Source organism: Talpa europaea (assembly GCF_964194135.1).
Source record: "Talpa europaea genome assembly, chromosome: 14".
Lineage (NCBI taxonomy): Eukaryota > Metazoa > Chordata > Mammalia > Eulipotyphla > Talpidae > Talpa > Talpa europaea.
The window spans coordinates 28,053,813-28,077,849 of NC_140082.1; the positions used below are offsets into that span (position 1 = coordinate 28,053,813).

At 37.1% G+C, this 24,037-nt stretch overlaps 1 protein-coding gene across 1 annotated transcript; it reads left to right on the plus strand.

The window, feature by feature from the left end:
• Window positions 1–226: 226 nt before the first annotated feature.
• On the plus strand, window positions 227–23,452 carry LOC311184133 (glycylpeptide N-tetradecanoyltransferase 2; the record flags this gene model as incomplete). Its single annotated transcript, XM_084254014.1, has 10 exons — window positions 227–263; window positions 2,203–2,321; window positions 2,416–2,507; window positions 2,623–2,739; window positions 3,870–4,040; window positions 5,169–5,277; window positions 13,488–13,658; window positions 21,639–21,806; window positions 23,118–23,255; window positions 23,432–23,452. 10 exons carry the CDS (start codon window positions 227–229, stop codon window positions 23,450–23,452), a joined length of 1,143 nt encoding a protein of 380 aa, XP_084110140.1.
• Window positions 23,453–24,037: the final 585 nt, after the last annotated feature.

Below are 24,037 nucleotides of genomic sequence, written 5' to 3' on the forward strand. Positions count from 1 at the left end.
CCTGTTTTCCTATTTTAATATTAGTATATTAAAAATATCATGGATATAAAAAAAGAACATGTCCCCTAGCCCCTATTTTTTGGTGCTGTACTTTATGGAGTTTTTTCTATTTATACATTTTTAGCATTTTCACATCTCAGTTATTCTGAAAGACATAGCATTTGCCCTGTTAAAATCTTACTGAAATGGAAAATATTTTGTGCAACAGTAGATTCTGACACTCACAATGGTGTTAATTATTACCAGTGCAGGAATGTTCCAGTGTAATAGGGAGTTGGAACATACTGGGAAAGCCTTTGTTGTCAGGACTTGGCATAATGTAAGAATTTTGATAACTAGGCCTCTTTCTTCAGTGATTTACCTGTTCTATTTTACTTAGACTTTTATCACTTAAGTGTCTACAAATATCATTTATGGTTTTTCCTTCATGTTATGGGAAAAAAATGTTATAAATACCACAAAGTGTTTAAAAATATATTACAATCTAAACCTGTTACTGTGTTTTATGTTTATATTATTTCCATGTTTTTCTTTCGTGATTGTTTAGGTTCCAGAATCAATAGAGTATATAAAGGATCATTTGCCAGCTAAAACTCTTAATAGCCAGCTATGTACAAATAACTTTAAGAAATATAAATCAGCTTTAAGAAATATAAATCAGCAACAGTCAATCTTTGTGCCTTCCCATAATACCTTTCAAACGTCATTAAAGCTACCACTCTCTCCAACCCATGGCCACCCCAAGTAGTTTAAGAAGCCTGAGCTTCCAAGAACGAAGGAAGAAAGAAGTTATCTGGTCTTTTTTTCTTTTAGGCTTTAGAAATGTATTTGCTAGTGGAGGGAGACACTAAAATAAATTTATAGAACTTTACATAACATTAGTTGAGTGGCCATCAGCTCTAAAGAGGTACAACTCTGTGGATCTAAGTGTATGGGTTTTCTGAATACTCCTTAGCAAGCTTCTGGGGGTCTTAGGTCACTGCCCCTGGAGGAGAAGGTGCTTCCAGTGCACCTGACCCCAGTGCCCTGCTTTGGGGAGATAGCCTAAGTGCTCACTACATATTGGCCTTAGCCCTGAATTCTTCAGGATTCACCATTCCTAGAATACTTGGTAGGCACCTCAGTTAAGGCAATGGCCAGGTGTGTGGGGAAAGGCACTATGTGAAGCAGTTGCTAGGACTCTGGCCACTTGGACTAACTTGAGGAACCCTAAGCTATCATATGAAGATGAGCTGGTAGTGGAGATAAGAGGCAAATAACAAAGTCAGGGATTAGAGAAATAAACACACCTTGTGACTTCCACCTGGTCTGTGATGGTAAGAACCTATGGGGGTCATTCATTCAGATTAAATACCAGGCACCAGGTACATACAGCAAAACAGTAGTGGAAAAGTCAGATGATAAATGGTGGTGGGGGGCGGGGGCGGGGTGTGGAGAGAGGACAGAGCCCAGGCAGGAAAAATCTTTGGTCAGGAAAGATGTAGGAGGAAGCAGTGCACACACTTATAGCTGACAGAACTCAGGGACCTGCCATGGCAAGGGCAGGGAAGGGCCCCTGCAGAGGGCGATCCATGTGATTGAACTCTGGGGACCAGGGTGGGCTGGGTGTGCGAGGATGGTCAGGCAGGTAGCGGTCATGTCAAAAGCCTCAGATTTACAACAGCGCTGAGAAGCTGTGGAGAAGAAATAAGAAAAATTGCTCAAGGCTGTGATGACTTGAGGGGCACTGCCAGCAGTGCAGATGGAGAGGAGTAAACACTTCTGAAGTTAACTTTAGATTTTGGGAGGGGTCAGAGGTCACCGCAGTCTTCCATCCCCAGTTTATAGTGTTGCAGTGTAAAAAGACAGCCACTTTAAGACTGTGCTGTTAAATCCGAATTGTATACAGTGGTGCTGTCTGTATGATTAATGTGTAACCTAGTAGTTGAAACTGAGAAATCACGATCACTTCATGATGTCCACTTTGTCATCGGGTGACAAACAGGTTCTTTTCTTTCCTGATGAAATAGAAGTGATTCTCCACCACTGCTAAGCTACCCTGTTTTATTCCTTAGGTAACTGAAATAGTTACATATTTTAAACATTATATTAAGCCTGAGGGTCCTAAATATGATTCTCTTTCACATAGCTGACCAATTTAGATGGTTAGAAGACTTTATAATTGAATATTCAATCTTTTTGTGTTTTTCTCTCCCTCTCTAGATGAAGTAATAACATCCCACGGTGCGATTGAAGCAGATAAAGACAATGTGCGTCAAGAGCCATACTCCTTGCCACAGGGTTTTATGTGGGACACTTTAGATTTGGGCAATGCTGAGGTGGTGAGTCAATCTCTTAAATTCAACATCTGCATTTACAAAAATTGTTCGAGTTGGTTCTGAGCACCATAGATAGGACACTTGTTTGTTTTTGTAGCTCAAGGAGTTATACACCTTGTTGAATGAGAATTACGTAGAAGATGATGACAACATGTTCCGCTTTGATTATTCACCTGAGTTCCTGTTATGGTAAGCCCCCATAGTCAGGCCTGCCGTGGGTGGGGGCTCCAAGTTCACCTTGTGTGCGTTCCTGTTTTCTTGGGCACTAATTGGCACCTGCTCTCTCTGCCTGCATTATCTTCAGGGCTCTGCGTCCCCCTGGCTGGCTTCTTCAGTGGCACTGTGGGGTCAGAGTGTCTTCAAACAAAAAACTAGTAGGGTTCATAAGTGCCATCCCAGCAAACATTCGGATTTATGACAGGTACGCATTAAAGCTTGTCCATTTTGTGTTTAATGTGTTGTTTTTCCAAGAATTGTAATTATAATAGCCTTTAAAAATGAGTAAATGCAGACTGTTGATAGTGGTAGAGGTTGTGTGGAGCAGAGGCAGGGTGAGGGTTAAATGGGAACTCTGCTTTTTGACCACGTTGGCTTTAAACCTACAACTCCTCAAAAAAAAAAAAAATTATTCATTTTTTAAAATCTTGGATGGTGAAAAACAACAAAAGACCATCTCTCACTTTTTCTCTGTTTCTATCCATCTACTTTTCTCTTTGTCTCTCAATCTCATGCATGTGTGTACACACACACACACACACACACACACACACACACACCCCTATGTATATGTATGTACCAGAATAAACAAATTCATAAATAGGTATTTTAGCTTGATTTCAGAAAGGATAAAAAAAATTTAGGGGTAAAAGTGTTTGTATCTATGATAAATACGTTGCATTTTTGCTCTGGGCCTCCAGCTCAGAAAGTTAAAGATCAATCTATGGAAGTGAAAGATTTAATGCATAATAGGTCTATTAACATTTCACTATATTGGGTTAGCTTACTTTCTGCTGAAAACGTTTGAGCTCAGGGCATATTGTTTACCAAATTAAATGCATGCATCTCTGGAAGGAGAGCTGGAAATGGGCTGTGAAGTTCTAGAGGCTGAATATAGCTCAGAAAAGCATCAGCTCTGGTCTGGGGGAACCTTCAGGGATCCTCAGAATTGTATCTTACCAGATTTTGCATCTGGGACTCCTAATTAATGCCTTAATTGTATATATTCTAGGTAAAAATGGATACAGAAACTTTGAGGCACCTCTGATCCAGTTTCTCAATCGAAAACTTAATAAAAACCAAAATCCTGAAATTTATTTAGAACCAAAGGGCTGTGTCTTTATGGCCTAGTATTATAATCATTTTGGCAGGGGATTATAGGGAAGAGTGTATCGATCTGAATTTGTGAAATGTCTCAATAATAGAATGTTTTCCTTAAATACTGTGTTAAAGGGGGTCTTTCACTTTATTAGTCTTTGAGATTTTGTGAGTGTTGTCTTAATTTTTGAAATGTTCTCATCTCATATTTACTCTAATTTTTGACCCCTTTTTTAGTGTGAAGAAGATGGTTGAAATCAACTTCCTTTGTGTTCATAAGAAATTGAGATCAAAACGGGTGGCCCCAGTGTTAATTCGAGAAATAACCAGAAGGGTGAACCTGGAAGGGATTTTTCAAGCTGTTTATACTGCTGGAGTGGTCCTTCCTAAGCCAGTGGCCACATGCAGGTAATAGTACCACATTTTACCTGGATTAAATGTGTTGAACCGCACTGCCGGCTACCCTCCTGTGAAACTCAGAGGGATTTTGTCTTACCCCTGATTCTGTAGCAGAGATGGAGACTAGAACCAAGAACTACTGAGCCAGTATTCTTTCCAGCATGTCATACACTACTTGGTGATAAAAGTTTTTAACATTTTCCTGCTAATAATGCTGGCTCTCTGTTTCTTTTTCTCTTCATTTTGAAAGACAAGTGCTATCTCTCCTTTGGAAAAACCCAAGGCTCTGTGTGCTTGAAACATCAGGCAATGCTGCTATTTTCTTTTCTCTCCAAACGCTTACTTTTAGACCTCAGGAACTGTTCCGAAAGTTCAATATACAGCAATTGAGAAATTGTTTGCTAAGAATGAGAAGGTGGACACTCTGTTAGGATGTCTTCATCTGCTCTCACCAAGATTTCAGCGGTTAATCCAGTGAGAAAATTTTTTATCACATTGTCACTTGATTGACCTATTTTTAAAGCATCAGAATGTTTATCTCCCTCCATTTTTATTAACGCAAGATGAAACTTCTGGTAAACATAGTGTAAAAGGTAAAACTGTAAAATTACTCTTGCCTACTGAGTTATTCATAAATAGGATATATGACTTCATAGGCATATTTTAATATAAAAAATCATTCATCCTGATACTTCATCTGGAACCACTTAAGAAATTTAAGTTTCTTTCTCAGTTGTTTTCTTTTGTGTGTATTATATAAACATGAAGCCTCCACATTTAGGGAGGATGATTTCATGTTTTTATACTTTTTGTTTTGCAATCTATGGAGTTATTGATGGAAATTGGAAACTGGGCACTATGAATATTTCTTTTTTGTTTTTAAGACTCCTCTTTGTAGATAGAGATAAAAAGTCCCAAACTACAAATGAACATAACTCAGAATGCAGGATGTATGTCAGAGGTATAAAATGACTGATAAAATAATTGCTTAGAAAGAGGCTGACCATCCAGCACTGTACTAGGACAATGTAGGTGTTCATTGAGTGCTTCTATGACATTTAATGTACACTGATACCAGAAGTAAAAGCTTGTAGAATTAGAAATCAATCATATCTTTAAATCTTTATTGTATTCCAGATATTGGCATCGATCACTAAATCCCAGAAAATTGGTAGAAGTGAAATTTTCTCACTTGAGTAGAAATATGACTTTACAGAGAACAATGAAGCTATACAGACTTCCGGATGTAAGTAAGAATGATTTGCAGTTTTTTGAAGATATAACAACTGAAGTTTTTAATGTAGAAAAGAATTTTTTTGCAGGAGTCTTAAAAAACTGACTCATGTCTGAGGAAGTGAATTTGTAGCTAGAAGGATTACATAAGACTACATGGGACTCCGGGGTAGGAAAATTTGGGATGCTCATTTGGAAATACCAATTTTTTTTAAAGCTTTTTAAGATAACTTAGTTTGTGATGGGGTGAGCTTGAACCCAAGACTTTAAAGTTTTGAAATTTTGAGTATGTGTTCTATTAAGGAAGAGAGAAGAAAAGTCAGCTTTCTGATGACAGCTTAAGTAGTGGAAGTAAGGGGGAAAGCTTTATAGAAAAGATCTGGGGGAGGAAATAATGTCTCATTAAATTATCATTTTTTTTTTAAAGATTTATTTATTTATACAAGCACTGGGTAGTGTCAGAAGCGCAGGAGGGTGAGAGAATTCACCAGAGCCAGAGCTGGGAGCAGAGCAGGCAAAAGGACCGACGTACACTGCTGAGGGGAGCAGCGGGCGGCAGGAGAAGTCTGTCGCACCATGTGGGACCCTCCTCCGGTGGCCAGGGAGCAGCCGGGGATCGAACTGGCGCTGCAGAGGCTGCGGGCAGCTTTGCAACCCAGTGCTCAACCGCTGCGCCACGGGGGAGGCCCTATCATATGTTTTTAACTAGTAAATTTCCAATATGAAAAATTGTCTTTTAATATGCGAAAGCTTACATGTGCTTCCCAGCCTTGGCTTTATTTGGAGCTTGGATGATGTAAAAGTTTTTTGTTAGCATAAACACAGCTGTTGAAAATAGCACATCTGCTGTGGGACGGCATCAAAGCACGGCTTAACTGAGGCCTCTACTTCCAGGTCTCCCATGAAGTTGCTGTCAAGGTATCTGCCACAGCTGGGTCTTACCTGGAAACTCAACTAGAGATGTACCCTCTTCCCAATTCATATGCTGTGGGGCAGACTTGAGTACCTTGTGGACACTTGGACATAGGGGCTCGGCTCCTTGGAGGCTAGAGGCTGCCTTTAGACTTGGCCTTGGGGATTCTCCATGGGGCAGCTTATAACATCGCAGCTGGTTTGATCAAAGCCAGTGACGGCAAATTCTACTGCAAATCTGCTAGTAAGATGGAATTAAAAACCTTTTTGTAATCAATTCACAAAGTGAGATCTGGTCACCATTGCCATATTTCATTGGTTAGAAACAAGTCACAGATCCACTCACACGCAAGAAGAGAGCCTCCCAAGGCCGTGAACACCTGGCGGTAGCCATTGGCTGGCCTATCTTACCTGTCCACCACAGAGGGGATCTTTGGTTTTGGTTTCTTCTGGGTTCTTATAAAGTCTACCTAAAGACAGTCTCCAACTGACAGGTAGCAAGGAGTTGAGCCCCTCTTTCCAACTGTCCACAAGGGACTCAAGTGCGCCCATGGCCATGTGAGTTTGAAGTCGTCCATTCCTGGTGGAGATCCGCACCCCCCCCCCAATATTTTAAGTGATAGAGGGATTTTTGTTGATTGTAGACATGTTCCTCTGGAATGTGATGGGGACCCCACTTGTAGGCCTTTCTGGGTTCACTTCCCTGTCCCTTTTGCCTCTTCACCCAGTTGTATGTTTATCTATTGCCTGTAATCGGTGGCTAATTGGATGTCTTTTTCCTGATGACAGACAATAATCAACTAATTTCTGAACATAGCCTGAATTTAACAAGGAGATTAGTGGGGTGAAGGAAACCAGATATTAGAAATGTCAGGATCATCTTTCTTGGGCTTCACAAGCTGGCAGAAGCTTCAGAAGGCATGTTCTGTCTTAGCTGTTGCTGGAGACTCTGGGGGAATAGCACTATTGAACTCACTGCCCCTTTGTGAGACCGAGGAGAAAGAAGGGGGGTAGCTCAAAGCAGATGAAAATATAGACTCTAGGCAACAAGATGAAGAAGGGTCTGTGTGACTTGAGGAAGATGGAGCAAGACCTCAGGTGGGACCACAGAGGTGAAGGTGACCTGTGACTAAAATGGAGAAATAGGAGGATGTTAGGGAAGTCACACTTGTCATCATGATAATTAAAATTTTCTGATGAGCATTTTTTTAAAGCTAGAAACAATTTCTTATAGTGGCCAACATCAGGGCATCTCAAAGGAACAGAGGCACAAATGGCAAAGAGAAAAGGGGGTCTGTTTTAGGCTAAGATGAAACACCCCCTTTGCACACACTATGGACTGTCAGGGTCCTCCTTGCCAATTGCAAAATACTTTGTTATATGTGAGTTGAAATAACTTGAATGGTACCTACTTTTTTCACTAGCGGCCAATGTTATTTTATTGTTATTGGAAAAGTCATGATGCATTTTTTTCTGTTTTAATATGTCATGACTTTCCCAACAACCCAGTACTTTGATGGCCCCAAATTTCAGTTTTTTTGATCCTAAAGATCTCTAAATTGTGTATAAGGAAACTACCTGTTATATGTAGGTTGCCTAAAATGGAATGAAGAATAAGTAGTTTTAGTGCCTCTCATTGGTTTACTCCATGATTACAGGTTAAAGTGCTGAAAGTTGTTTTTCCTAGACTTTATCCTTTCTATTTTCATACAAGAACCAATGAACTCATAGATAACAAAGTTCGAGCCATGTTGTTGTGATGATTGCCTCTCCCTGACCCCACTAAATTGGGATGTTACAGAGCTTTCATAATTATCATTCAAAATAGATTCACAACAACCTTTTGAAGTTGGGACTTTTTTTTTTCTGCTCAAACCTCTTTTTAATGTTTTTATTATTTTTTTAGTTTTATATATTTTTTACATCATTTTTCATTTTTGCACAATGTATGCATTTTCATCTTGGTTATAGTCCCCATACAATTTCCAACCCCCCCTTGTTTTGATCCTGCTCCCTCCTCCCTTCTTAATGCCATTTTTTTTTTTTTCCTGAGAAAATAAACAATTTTATGCAGGCTGACATGTGGACAAGAGACTGGTATTCAAAAGTGGAGGACCTGGGCAGGCCTGTTCGATCCTTTGCTTCTGCCACCACAATTAACACAACCCCTGTGGGTACAGCACAGCACTACTGATTGATGTCTCGCTTGACAGTGATTAGAACGCAGGCTAAGACAGGAAGAGGCTCAAAGATGACTCACGGGGAAAGAAAGATGAAGAGTAAATCAAAATGAAATTAAAAAGAGTGACTGTAGGAAAAATGAAAGTCCCCTGTCAGAGATTTAGAAGGTGTGTCCTTAGAAGCCGGACAAGGCAGCGCTTGCCAGGCCGCCGCCTCTCACCAAAGCTCACATGGGCACTTCTCGCTCATGGCAAGCGGTTGCCTCATTTAAGAACATTTTGTACCAGGAAGCATAAAAAGAACCTTGTTGAATGTAACTTTTACCGAATAGATTGACCTCATTTTCTGATTCGTCGCTACTGTTACTGCTTCAGGTCTTCACAGACTTCTGACTATCAGAGTTAACATTGAGCGAGTTAGCGTTCTGCTAGATAAGCACATCCATAGCTTCAGGTATGATTCCTGCTCCCTGGGAGGGCAGGTTGCTTCTGTTTCACAGAAGAGGACATCTGATTTGCCTGGAGTCTTCCATTTAGGACAGAACCATCCCGGAGCCCATACCTTTAGCTTCTGTTAGCTAACATACTGACATTTTTCCAGTAGTGACATACATATACCCTTTAAACTTTTTTTTTTTTTTAATAGAGGCATGTTTTATTTATTTATTTGTTTGTTTTGTTTATGCATGCACTGGGTACAGTCAGAAGTGCGGGAGGGCGAGAGAATTCACCAGAGCCAGAGCAGGGAGCAGAGCAGGCAGAAGGACCGAAGTACACTGCTGAGGGGAGCAGCGGGCGGCAGGAGAGGTCTGCGCGCCATGCGGGACCCTCCTCCGGTGGCTGGGGAGCAGCCGGGGATTGAACCGGCGCCACAGAGGCCGCGGGCAGCTTCGCAACCCCCCACTCAACTGCTGAGCCACCGGGGAGGCCCAGTGACATATATATATACCCTTTAAATGTCGGTTTATTTTAGTTTTTGTTGAACATTTCCAAAGCTGTAATTTTCTTGCTGTCAGTACGCTCCAAGGTGAAGGATTTTGAAGTAGATAAAAAAGACTAACCTTGCATTTTCTTTCCACCGTGTAAGAAGGGTCAGCTTGCTGAGACACCCTGAGACACAGATGTTCTAGATTTAGCAGCAGTGATGATTTTTTTTTTAGTGTATGGTAGCATGATGTTCCTTTTTGAATCAGATAAATAATTTTAATTATTATCTGCAGCTCTACTCTGGAGTTTTGGCTCTAGAACAGTTCATGTCGCATAGCTTGGCACAGGTCAACACTGCTTCTATTCGTTAATAGAAGTCTAGGTCTTATTTTCTCAGGCACGGTGTAAGCAGATTTTACACAGATTACAATGTATAGCGTCTAATTAGTGCATAGTAGTTGAGTCGTGGGAAAGCATTTCTGATGGAGTACAGAATGTGCCTATTCTCAGTTATGGTAATTTTTTTTTTCTTTTTCTTGAACTCTCAGAAAATACTGCCACTTCTACTATCTTCCTGATTTTGCCAAAACTTGCCATTTTTATCTAGGCCCTAGTGTTCTTCCTGCCTCTTCCTGAAGACAACAGCTATCGATTGAGTGCTGATTTTACATTTTAAAAATTATTTCATGTCCTGTAGATTTCTTTTGGGAATGTACGTGCTTCTGATGTTAGAAACAGGCAAATGTAGGCTTTGAGATCTATAGAAGCCATTGTTAAAAATATTCTTCCAGTTTTCTAGAGGGAAAAAACCTCATTTTTTTTTAAAGGTTTATTTGTTTATGCATACAAGAACTGGGGTACAGGTCAGAGGTGTGGGGGATGAAAGGATTCGCCAAAGACAGAGTGGGAAACAGAACAGGCAGATTGACTGAAATACACTGCCAAGGGGAGCAGCGGGCGAGGCAGGAGAGGTCTGCTGCGCCATGTGAGTAACTCCCTGCCCGGGGATCCAACTCGTGCTGCAGTGGCTGCAGATAGCTCCATAGGTTGCATCTTAACCCTTGCGCCACCAGGGAGGCCCCTGAAAACCTCATATTTTTTATAGCTAATTTAGTCTGATTTTCTCTTCTGCTTTAGTGTTTCTGTAAGTTTGTTTGATGTGCTTATAAATTGACAAGCTTATATATTTTTCTCCCTGTCTGTCTGCCCAAATATACTGTTTTACTAAGTTTTCTCTATCTGAATTCCACTACCCTTAATTCTGACCTTCAGAGACTTTAAGATAGCAGTTCTCAAAGTGTGTGGTCCAGGGACCTGTGGAAGCACCCTAGCTTCTTTCAGGGGTCTGTGAAGTCTGCACTATTTTTATAGAAAGATGAAATTTGATTTTTCACTTTCATTATCTTATGAGTGTAGTGTAAAGTTTTCCAGAAGCTATAAGGAATGTATACTTGCATATTCTTCCATTTTAAAATTTCTAGTATGGTAAATATAAATAGATGTAACCCACATAAACAAATCTCTTTGGGAATACACAATAATTTTAAAGAACATAACAAACCAAGAATTCTAGACGAAAATATTTGAGAACTGCTTTAAGCATGTCTGCTGGGCAAAAGATGTTGATTTTAGTGATTTTGCCATATGAATATTCAATGAATAAGAATTGTGCTGCAGAAGAATATTTTGCTTAGAACGAAGCTGGCAAGCTTTTTATTTCTGAATGTTCTCTTTTAACATATACCATGTGTCCTGTAGCTTTCATTAATTGAGTTGCTTGATGTTGTTGATTTGTACTGAAACAGTAACAAAAGAAAAAACAGTCTAATATTGAGAAAGGCTATTTAAGATTTACCAAGGTCATCCTCATAGCAGAAAATAGTTTTTTTTAATGACTGGAGTATACATTCCAGGCAGTTTTGGACTTCCTACTAACATTTAGAAATGTATATTTATTTCAATGGAAATCACATAGGCTTTCCCTTCTCATGAATTATAGTATAGAAATGCTACCAAATGTTAAAATTGATTTGGAGGGAAACTATACATACATATATACACACACATAATTTTAATGATACACGTGTGTATGTGTATGTGTATAGTTTCACACCTACTTTGCATATAAATGCCGGGCCATAGAAGTGCCCCCTCTTCAAAGCTGACCTGACATTGACCATGTCTCAGCCTCTACCTTATTGGGTAAAATGGTAGAGGTACAAAACAAAGGAATTCAGTCATTTACTTACCACATATTGAGGCCATGGTTGGCTGGAAGCTGGGACTGGAAGACTTGTCTTTGACTTTGAGATTCACAGATAAAATGTAAGTTTGAGTTCTCTATTAAATGTTAAGAGAGGGCCTCCCTGGTGGCACAAGGGGTTAAGATGCAACCTATGAAGCTATCCACAGCCACTGTATCACGAGTTCGATCCCCAGGCAGGGAGCTACCCACATGGCGCAGCAGACCTCTTCTGACTCGCCTGCTGCTCCCTTCAGCAGTGCTTTTGGTCCATCTGCCTGTTCTGTTCCCCACTCTGTTTCTGGTGAATCCTCTCATCCTCCATACCTCTGGCCTGTACCCCAGTTCTTGCGTGCATAAATAAATAAATCTTTTTTAAAAATAAAATAAATGTTAAGAGCTTAAATTCTTTCCATTTAGAATAAACTACAGATACACTATTATGCTATAAATTACATAAATTGTAAATGAATAGCATTAGTAAATACTCAGCGAAGGATTCTTGGATCTGTAAATACAAAGAACGCATCTCCCACCTCCTCCCCCTCACTAATGAAAAATCAATCAGTAGTCTTTGTCACTGAGCCTTAGAAAACTCAGCACAACTCCTAACATCAATCAGAGCCAGAACTCAAGATGAAAACTTATTTTCTGCCTCGGGCATCTACCATACTGCTAGTGTGGGACATGCAGGAATTTTAATGATCTAATTTTACAGATACTTTCTAATTGTAAAATGCTTAGAAATAATTTAGCACAGAAATGGTAGGTAGCAATATTTATATACAAGTTGTTTATCACTTAAAATTTATCTATTATTTAAAAAAAAAACAAGAAAAGAAAAATTGTATTTCTAACTTTTTATTTGTACAAAGGAAATATTTGGGTTTTCTCATTTCTGGGCTCAAGTGCTCTGGTATCTGCATAGTTTTAGAAAGCTAAGTGACAGGCCTCCCCCGTGACGCAGCGGTTGAGCACTGGGTTGCAAGCTGCCTGCAGCCTCTGCAGCGCCAGTTCGATCCCCGGCCCCCAGGCAGGGGCCCCACATGGCGCCCAGACCTCTCCTGTCGCCCTCTGCTCCCCTCAGCAGTGTACTTCATCTGCCTGCCTGTTCTGTTTCCTGCTCTGGCTCTGGTGAATTCTCTCACCCTCCCACACTTCTGACTGTACCCAGTGCTTGTATAAATAAATAAATAAATCTTAAAAAAAAGAAAAGAAAGCTAAGTGACATCTGGAGCCGCTGTAAAGACAGGTACTTGAGCAAATCCTAATGGGGACCTGTCCTGACCTGTAGCATTTTTTTTTTTTTAATTCCTCTGGTCTAATAGTAAAAATTGTGGTGCTCTGGAGTAATGGAATCAAATGCCTATCCTGATCACCTTTTACTGAAAAAAGTGGAATGAGAGGCCAGGACCAGTGGTTAGCAGCTAACCTTTAGAAACACTTGGCCAGCGACATGCCTGCCTTTTCATTCTGACCAATATGATGTTCTTTCCTTTTATTTCTGTTGCTTATGAGAACAAAATAACTGCATTCATTTCATGGGCTGTTGAATAAAATAGGTTTCTCCACTGTTTTCAAAATGTCAGACAAGGCAGTTTTAAAACATAATATTCCAGAATGTGTGCTGAGATAGTCCTGCTGTTAAAATTCTTGGCCTTAGTACAGAGATCTATTTGGAGTGTTCCCTTTGACTTTGTTTGGGGTCATAGCAATACTGACGCAAGCCCTGGCACACACAGATGAGAAGATACAGTTCACTGTCTAGCTTATGTTCTGACCCGGGGCTTCTCCAAGTTTAATGTATATATACATCACCCAGGATTCTTGTTAAACTGCACATTCTGAATTGGAAGGTATGAGTTCTGACCATAGTGCTGGTCTCCGATCACACTTTAGCACAAAAATTGCATTCCTTTTATAGTTAAACTTACCCATTTGTTTTATTCTCACTCCAACAAGGTCACGAAGACATCAGGCTTGAGACCGATGGAACCAAGAGATGTCAAAGCAGTTCGAGAATTAACTAACAGTTACCTGAAGCAGTTTCACCTAGCTCCGGTGATGGACGAAGAGGAAGTTGCCCACTGGTTCCTCCCCCAGGAGCACATTATCGACACGTTTGTAGTGGAGGTAAAGATAAGGCGATAAGAAAATGCAGTGAAGTATGAAAATAGTGTGCAATTGAATTTATTTTCCAGAAAGATCACAGAGTGCCCATCTCCTTCCTCCGTGACGTATTTGTTTCTATGCCACATTTCTGCTTATACTGAGAGAACCAGATTTCCTTCTTAGAATTTCTGGTGCTGGATAAGAATATACTTTTACTACATATTTATGGGAAATCAGGATATTTTTCTGCTGTTACTGTGAGGATTAGTTGCTTTTCTTGGTTTGGAAAAGGCCAACTTGAATGACCTTTTCTGAGGTGAAATTGTCCCAAAGTTTAATATTCCTTTGATTTTGCAAACTGATTGGAACTGAACTACCCTTGGTTGATATAGCATATTTCAACCACTTAACTAAGTTCTTGTTCAAAGGAAGGAGGGAAAAAAAGAACAGTTTAGGTTTTCTGATTACCAATTAGGTGAATTTAAAATAGGGCTTTTACAAAAATTTTTTTTTAAGCCTGGAAAGGTTGTTCAGTGACATTTCAGCTGGATATTCTTTGTTGAGTTGGAGTTGGGTGGAAAAGTTGGGATTTAATCTGGTAAGTACCTGGAGGAAGGAAAAGAGTGAGGGGGCCAGTTAGACGCTACTGTAACAGTTTCCATCCACCATCCCTTTGTGAGCGGTGAGCCAGAAGTGTCTTTTTGGCATTTTCAGAATGTTAAGATGACAGCACAGCCAGGGCAGTAGCGGTTGGAGCAGGCAGGGTCAATACATAGGACACCTCTGGAGATCAGCTAAGTAGTCTTGCTAGAGTGGACATCTTTGTATGCAGAGCTTAAAGCATTTGTGTAAGTGTGTTCAGGGCAACCGTTTTCAAAGCTTTGATCTCAGGGCTTCTTTACTTTCTTAAGAATTATTGGGGCCCCAGTACTCCTTGTTTCTCTTGTACTTGCAGTGACAATCACGGCTCGAAAAAGGGCTCTGATGCAATACAAATGTCATCTTAAAACCTGAACTTTTTAAATAATTCCTTGCAGGTTTCCTTTAAACAGTAAACCTGGCCAGAATACTTACGTGATTATTTTAAATCAATTGACAAATAGAAACTAAAAACTTAGATGACTAGAGTCCCTGGCTAGTGATGTTTAATTATTAGGAAGATAAAGTTTACTGGGTATGTATTTGATTTCTAAAAAATTCAATTTGTAAACAACTGTTAAGAAAATAATGCAAAAAAAGTAAAAATAAAATTGGTGTGGTATGTAGAAAAAGAATTATATGATTATCTAGTCTGCAAAAAAAAAAAAAGGTCATCTTTTTGGGTGTTACCAAGATACAGTGTATAGTCATCTCATTACAAAAGCCTAGGCCAGCCACAGAATAAGAGCTTATTGTCCTAAGTTCAACCATCAAATCTCACCACATGAATTGGTGATCGGATTTTTTCTGGTGAAATGTCCACCCACAGAATGAACTATCAATTTAAATATGATTAAATTCAAACCAGATGACCTTTATAAAAGCCTCTCAGGCACTGCTGGGAGGAAAATGGTAGTGTAAGAACCTCAGCTGCCATATTCTATGCAGCAGCTGATTTCACTACTTAAAGTACTGTCTTTCAGTTTGATTTAGACATCCTCTGATGTATATCTGGGAACTTCACTTTAGCAAAGACATGGTTCTCAAAATTACCAGTAACATGTTTTCCAAATGGAACTCAAGCTAAACTTCTTTCTTGGCTTTGAAATCTCTCTGTGAAGTTAAAATCATTTAAGCAAGCCTCATGATACTACTATTGGCAACACTGGACAAGATTCTGTTTTATTATGTGATCCCTATCATAGAATAAAGTTGATTTTCTTTGCCAATAAAAAAAGAATTACTGGCCATTTCAGTTCACAAATTGGGTACAATTATTGGTTGAATTTAGTATAATAAGCTCAGCCAAGGAGCTTTTATTGTGAATATATGTACAGATATTTATTATATTCAAAATTAAAACAAAAATTTTAACATTATTTCATTTAATTGCACCATAACAATAATAAGCCCATTACTTGTTACCTAAATTACATATTTTGAATGAAAAATAATTATTTTCTAAAATAATGAAGCTGGTGAGAAGAAAAGCATTGTTTTATATTTTTGTACATCTCTTTAAATGTCTTAATAGAAGACAAATGGGTTCTCACATCTGTTTCTGCTTTCAATCTATTATGGTATATTGTTTTGGTTAGAAAATGTGAAAAAAAATCCTTCACAGAAGTATTGGATATATGGGAAATAATGAGTATTTTTAAAGCCTTTTCAGATAATTGTGGATATTCTCATATCGAAATCGTGTTAATGTATTTTTCATACTCGGTTAGATTAAAATCCATTGATGTAGCTTGTTCTTTGAGTTTTACCAACATGTGAGTTTTCAGTGTCCCTACATTGATCCTATGGAAAATATTGTTCACTGAATTACATAAATATTCCAAACATTGGTGTTTCAATATATATTAAAAAAAAATCATATTCACTAAAGAAAATACCATTGTCATCAGAAAAGTATATAATATACCTCACAGGGGTAGATGCAGGTTCTTCCAAACTTTAACTTGTTCCTGAAGGTCAAATTTTATCATTGGCAGCAAAAACCTACCTGTTTTTTTTCCTGGAAGTAACAGACTCCATTCATTTTCTAGAAAATGTGCACCTGAGTCTGAATGACCATGGTTTGCCAGTCCCACTTTAAAGTGGTCTTCCATGAAAAAAAATAGCCAGTCCAGTTCACAAATCACTGGCCTGAGAGCCTCTCCTTGGGACAACGTTTATGTTTCATTGTGTACTTCCTTCCATAACATTGTACAGATTCTAGGAAGATACGTTTTTAAGGTTTGAAAAAAAGGTTAAAAAATTTCTAAGTCTTTATTGCAGATATGCTTACGTGAAAACTTTTTAACCACTCATGTGGTATTGAAGATTAAAATGGCCACTGGCATGGTTTGGCCCTGCCTTGTCTTGTGCTGAGGCATCAACAGCTATGCCCACCACTGCTTCTGCCCTCTGTGCACATGTCCACATGGTGACAAGACACATAACTTCTCAGTGCTATCACAAAAACAGTGTGACCTCAAAGACTTCTGAAAGGTTCTTGAGTACCCACAGGGGTTCATGGACCACATTTTGAAGAGTGTAGAGTCAAACACACCTTCAACATTACTAGCCATTGCTGAGTACTCCCTGAAGTATCTCTTAGCAGTGCCAGGGAGATCCTGTGTCCTCACATTTTCACTAACACTTGAGTGACATCAGACTTTAAATTTAGGCCAATGTGGGTGGATATGAATTGGTGTCTTGTTTTAATTTTGCATTTCCTTATTACTAATGAATTTGAACATCTTATAAATCTGTTAACCACTTTTATTTCTAATATGAGTTTACTGTTTATATACCTTATCTATTTTTCTTCTGTTATCTTCTTGACTTGTAAAAGCTTTTCTGTATGCTGAATACTAATACTTTATATTGTGGTCCATTTCTGAGTTCTCCTCTGTTTCATTTATCTCTGTGAATATTCCTCAATACTACATGGTCTATATTACTTTGTTGTAAGCCTTGATATCAGATAGAATGATTCTTCTCACTTTATATTTATTTGTCAAAGTTGTTGTGGTTATTATATTTCCTTTGCCTTTCCATATAATTTAGAATTAGCTTGTCTTTGTCAATAAAATTTCTTGCTGTGATTTTGATAAAAATTACATAAAGATTAATTTGAAGACATCTGACAGGTCTTCTATCCATGAACATGGTAAGTCTCCATTTGTTTAGGTCATTCATTATTGTTTTATAGCATTCTGTAATTTTCAGTATCTAGATCCTGCATGTTTTCTAAATTATATGTAAGTACTTCGTTTTCCTTGGAGTGTTATAAATGGCATTGTATTTTTTACTTCAGTTTCTGCATGTTCATGGCGAGTATATAGAATTGATTGCTTTTTCTATATTGATTTTGTATCCTGCAACTTTGCTGAAATCACTTTTTAGTTCCAGGAATTTACTTGTAAATTTCCTGGGGGTTCTACACAGACAACCATGTCATCTGCAAATGGGACAATTTTATTTCTTCCCTCCCATCTGTATGCCTTTTCTTTCTTTTTCTTGCATTATTTCAGGGATTAGATCTTCCAGTATTTGGTGAATAGGAGTAGTGAAGGTTGACATCCTTGCCTTGTTCTTGACATGAGGGGAAAAGCATTCTGTCTTCTGCCAATAGCCTTAAACCATGATGTTAGCTCTGGGTTTTTTGTAAGTGCTCCCTATTAATTTGAGATAATTCCTAACTTGCTGATATATCCAATGTTTCTTTTGCTTCAATTGATAGGATCATGTGGTTTTTCTTCTGTAACCTGTTGATGTGGTATATTACACTGACTGATTTTTTAATGTTTGACCATACTTGCATACCTAGAAAAAAATCTATCTGGTTGTGGTATAGATAATTCTTTTAATACATTGTTGCATTTAGAGTTCTAATATTTTATTGAATATTTGTTAAGTTCACACAATGTTTTAATTTGTATTTATTCTTTGTATTGTCTTTGTCTGATTTTGCTATTAGGAGTATTCTAGCCTCAAAAGAAAAAAAAAATGAGTTGGAAGTGTTACTTCTGCTTCTGTTTTCTAGAAAAAATTGAATAGAATTGTTAATGCCTCTTTCAACATTTGTTAGCATTCTCCAGTTAAAACCATATGACCTTAGAGAATTTTTTATTAAAATAATGAATTTCTCTAATGGTTAAAGAATTATTAAGATGATTGGAATTATCCATACCATAACCACATAGATTTTTTTCTAGGTATGCAAGCACAATCATACTTTCAGAAATCAATTAAGTTCATTTTGACTGAGTGGTTTTTGAGGAATTAATCCATTTCTTCTAAATTGTCAAAGGTATAAGAGTGAAGTTGTTCATGACATTACATTATTTTTTATTGGTTTTTTAAGGGATATCTAGAATGATATCTCTTCTTTTATTCCTGATATTGACGATTTGTATGTTCTGTTTTTGTCAGTCTCACTACTGTTACACTGCTTTTGCTGATTCACCCTTCCCCGCAAAAACTAGACATTGTTTCACAGTTGTTATTGATTTCTTTTCTAATGGATATTTATTTATTTATTTCTGCTGCTTTGGGTTTATTTTGCTCTTGTTTTTCTTGTTCCTTGAGAGAAGAAATTAGATTTGAGACCTTTTCTTGTTACATTTAAGCATAAAATTCTGCTACAATGTTTTAGGTGCATCCTACCTATTTTATTTATTATTTCGCATTTTCATTCAGTTCTGTGTATTTTTTAATTTCCTTTGAGACTTCCACTTTGACTATTATATTATTTGAAGCTTTGCTATTCAAGTTTAATATATCTAGAATTGTCCTATTGATTTCTAATTTGTTTGGAAAACACACTGGGAATTCATTTCTGTTGAGGTTCTTGAGACCCATATAAGGTCTATCTTGCTGAATGTTAAAAGTGTTTTCTGTTATGTTGGGATGTAATGTTTTATCTATGTCAACTTGATCCTGTTGTCTGTGGCATTCATATTTGCTATATCCTTGCTTACTTTCCTCCTAGTGGCTTTGTCAGTTGATGAGAGGGTGTGGAAGTACATTGTTGAGGATTGGTCTGTTTTTCCTTCCAGTGCTATCAGTTTTTCTTGATGTATTTTGAGGATCTTATTTAATACTTATATATTTAAGACTTTTATGTCTCCCTAATGGATCTTTTTATCTTCATATAATGTACCTCTTTGTCTCCAATAATTTTAGCATTATTGTAACACTTGCTATATTATTTTTAGTATCTCACTTCAAAATGCTTTGCACAGTATATCTTTCTCATTCCTTCTACTTTGAAACTGTTAATGCCATTTAAAGTAAACAGCATATAATCGGACCGTATTTCTTTAGCCACTCTTCAACCTTTCTTTTGATTGCTGAATCTAGACCAATTTACCTTTGCTAATTATTAATATATTAGAGCTTAAGTCTGCCATACTAGTGTTTTTTATTTGTTCCTTCAGTCCTTTTTCTTTGCTTTGCTGTAGGCTACTTGAAATTTTCTGTATATTCTATTTTGATTTACGTGCAGTTGAGTAGTTTTTGTGATGTTCACTCTGGTTATTGTATTGTGCCTATCTGACTTTTTTGTGGTCTGATGGTCTCACATTTATCCACGTTTGACCACTTCAAGTGACTTCACTTCCACCTTGTCCCTTTGCCTTCTTGCCTTTTAAATATCTTGATATCTAATTGTGTTATAATTTTTATTTTAATATTCAAGTAGGTTTATAATCTCACAAAGAGAAGCATAGTATATAGTATATACCAGATTTCTCTTATTTTTATCTTCCTTCCTGATGGTCCAAGGTGCCTTCTTTTATTATTTCCATCCCAGTTGAACATTTCCTTTGGCTGATCTTAACAGAATGTCTGCTAATATTATCTTTTAGCTTCATTTGCCTGAGATTATCCCTATTTCCACTTCATTCCTGAAGGAAATTTTACCAGATATAGAACTCCCAGGTGATGGTTCTTTTTTTCCAGTGCTTAAATAATACTGAACCACCTCCCCTGGCTTCTGTGGCTTCAGGATAAGAAATTTGCAATCATTTGAATTAACCAATTCCCCTGACAGGGAATGGATTGCATTGTTGTGGCTACTTCCAAGATGTTTCTTTGTCTTTAGTTTTTGGAAATTTAATTTTGAGGTCTCTTGGCCAGAAATTCTTTGTGTTTACTCTGATGGCATTCACACACCACCCTGACTCTATTATGTCTGTGTGTTGCCTAACTTGAGGGTTTTTCTAGCCATTATTTCCTTTAGTACTCTTTGAGCCTTACATTTTCTCATTTTCTTCTGTGACTCCAGTGACATGAATTTTGAATCTTTTGTTATTGCCTCATAGATCCCTGAAGCTTATTATTTTTTTTTCATCTTTCTTTTTATTTAGATTGGGTGAATGTCACTGAATTCTTCTATCTTCTGTCATTTCTACTTTACTGGGCCCATCCAGTGAGGTGTTTTTGTTTTTAATTTGTTGTGGTATTTTTCAAGTTGAAAATTCTTGTTAGGGCTGAAAATATTGGTCTCTAATTCATCTGTAATCCTGAGCTACTAATACTAAGCAAAAGGAGTTACTTTAGCATAAAGTCTTTAAGTTCTTAATGTCTGAGAAAAGATTTGATGAATTAAAAGTACTTTTAAAAACCAGATATCCACCCTTTTTTGCTTCTCTGATAAAAGAAAAATGGTATGTATGTGGTCTCTTCAGCTATATAATTCGAACGTCATAGTTCGAATTACGTAATTCAAACACAAGACTGCAGCATAGGTCACCACAACTAATTAAAAAGCCCAAACAGTACTGGCTAGCTTCTTGTATTGAAAGGTATACCAATGAGAATGAAATGAATACCATCTTTTGTGTCCTTTTTAATTTTAATAGCTTCAGATTTTTTTAGTTATTCATGTTAAGTACATTTTGGTGTTTCTCTTTCAGAAACTTCCAAACTCTATCCAACTTCACTTAAAGCTGATAAAATTCTTGCCTTATGCCAAGAAAATGATAGATATAACACAGTATCTTTTAGTAGAAGGGAAGCCTCTAATCCCTAGCACTCTCATTTCTGCAAAAATAATCTACTTTTATCACTGTTCATTAAGTCTTGAAAGACTCATTAGTCAGCCATAGGAACCTGTCCTTTTACAAGAGTCTTATTTTTTAATAACTTTATGCAAATTTCCAACTTGCACTTAACATTGAAGAACAACTCTGTGCTCTTCTTGGCCTCTACCCAGCATACCATAAGGAGCCCTAAATCAAGGAGCAGTCTGAGTTGTCGCTTTTCATTCTGACAGTTACGGTACAAGTACTTTCAAAAAGTTAGCTTAAAAGCATGGCTAGAGTTTATTCAAGGAGATATTTACCTGACATTACCTTTGTTCTTTAGAACTCCACTGGTAAACTAACTGACTTCCTGAGCTTCTACACACTCCCCTCCACAGTCATGCACCACCCTGCTCACAAGAGCCTCAAGGCTGCCTACTCCTTCTATAACATTCACACGGAGACACCCCTGCTGGACCTCATGAATGATGCGCTCATTATCGCTAAATTGGTAAGCAGCTCACTCCTTTTTGTTCTGTGTGTTTCTCCAAGTATGTGTCAAAGTATATAAAATATCTTACTGTATTTTCTTTCACATGGGTAGAATTCATCTCAGATGTTTTTTACCATTAACTGTCAAAGGAAGAATTTTGATAAGCATTTGTTTTAAAAATTTCCGTAGCGTTTTTATCAATTCTATTGTAACCTAACCAAAAGGACATTTTGTACAAATTAGAAATGTTTAGCTTCATAGAATACATAAAACTCAAAAGGAATTTAAGAAAAATATATAATCCCACGACATAAGGAAAATGAGTGTTTCATTGCATAATTTGCAACAGTAAATTCCTAATTCAACTAAATAGACTGAATTTTAGAATTTTATTTTTCAAATTAAGAGGGTTATAAAAAGTAAAGGAATTTAAAATGTAAGGAATGAAATTCAAAACATGCCATACTAAATTTGCATTATTTTTCTGTTTCCTCATAGTAGCAATTGGGATAATTGTTAAATTCTTGCTACAAATAAACATTTTGCTTTAAAAAAAAAATTGAAATCAGCTGACAGATACATTTTGATGTTAATTATTAAATGAAAAAGCATTGTTCATGAGAAATTGAGAATAACACATAAAAATGATTTGTTTATATAGTATTCGATCATTAAAAACTTTTTTAAAAAATCTATTAACTTCTGGATCCCAAAACCAACATTATCCTCAGATTCATTGATCCTGTTGCTCCTTCCCCCAAAATGTTAGTACTGAGTTACTTAAGGTAAAAACCGAGAAAAAGAAATTTAAGTACTCGCTCGGTAGCACATTTTATACAGTAATAACATTTTAAAGAAATTTTACTTTTCTATTTAAATTTTACTACATTTATTTCCTAGTATCAGCTTAAAACAAATATACTATTTCAAGTCTTTGCAACTTTGGTTTCTTGGCTATAGCTTCAGGTAAATCAGAGCTTAGAAAAACTAGTAACAGTAGTGGAAATGGGACCTTCTAGATAACTCTTTCCTTTTAAAATAGGGACAAAAAGTCTCAAAGTACTAATAGATGGTTTTATGTCAGTATCAGCCATCATACCATATTTTTTGATTCACCATTTCTGGATAATTCTGCTGGCTCATTGCTACTGTAACAAGACAGTTTTGAACTGAATTCTTAACCTATACTATGTATTGCAGACATTAAATCTTACTATAAATGCACATTCAAGCTATTAATAGAGGAATTCAATGTTATGCTAAAATACATTATACAGAAAACACTAGTCCTTTGACATTTAAAAATGTAAATCCATTTTATATTGGCAGAAAGGATTTGATGTATTCAATGCACTAGATTTGATGGAAAATAAAACATTCTTGGAAAAACTCAAGTTTGGTATAGGAGATGGAAATTTACAATATTACTTGTACAACTGGAGATGTCCAGGAACAGAATCTGAAAAGGTAAGTGATGTCAATGTACCCTTTGTAACTTAATAAATAGAATATCCCATACTTACTCCCTGAGGATTGAGAGGTTTTCTCTAGTTTTGTTTTTTTTTTTAAATATAGATCTATTACACTATAATTTTGTTTACCTTTTACCTGTTCTTATTATTCCATTTCTTTCCTCCCTTTAGGTTGGACTTGTATTACAATAGATGGATATTTCTATTTCTGGGAACTCTGATGTCATCATTTGTTAATGTTCTATTTAATGATTCCTGGAACTGCCATTCCAAGGAAGAATAAAAGCACAATTTAAGTGAGACTGAAGTAGTAACAATCAGAAAAGATGGAAAAAGTCCACATGACCAGTTGTACACATTTCTAGCTAGAATGTTAACATTCGTCCTTTTCTTTTCCCACTGTTTATCCATTTGTAGGAGGAATGAAAGGGAACCAAGAACATATTCCTCTAGTTTTCAAACTTCTGACAGTCTCTTGATGAAGAGAAGGTATTTTTCCATTCTAGAAAAAGGGATTGTTTTTCTATGGACTGAACAGAAGTCACAGCATCATGTGAAAAAAATCTTTACTCGTGTGGAAATAAACTGATGCATTTCTATTTATTGATTTGTCCATGTAACAGAGCAAAGGATCCATGTGGAAAATTCTTAAATCACCTTACATGATATCATTGGGAACATGTATGGAATCAGCATTTCTGTAACTCAGTGATGAGTGATGGATGTTCAAGTAGAGAGCAGGATTAAAACATACTGGTGACTAGTACATTTCTCGAG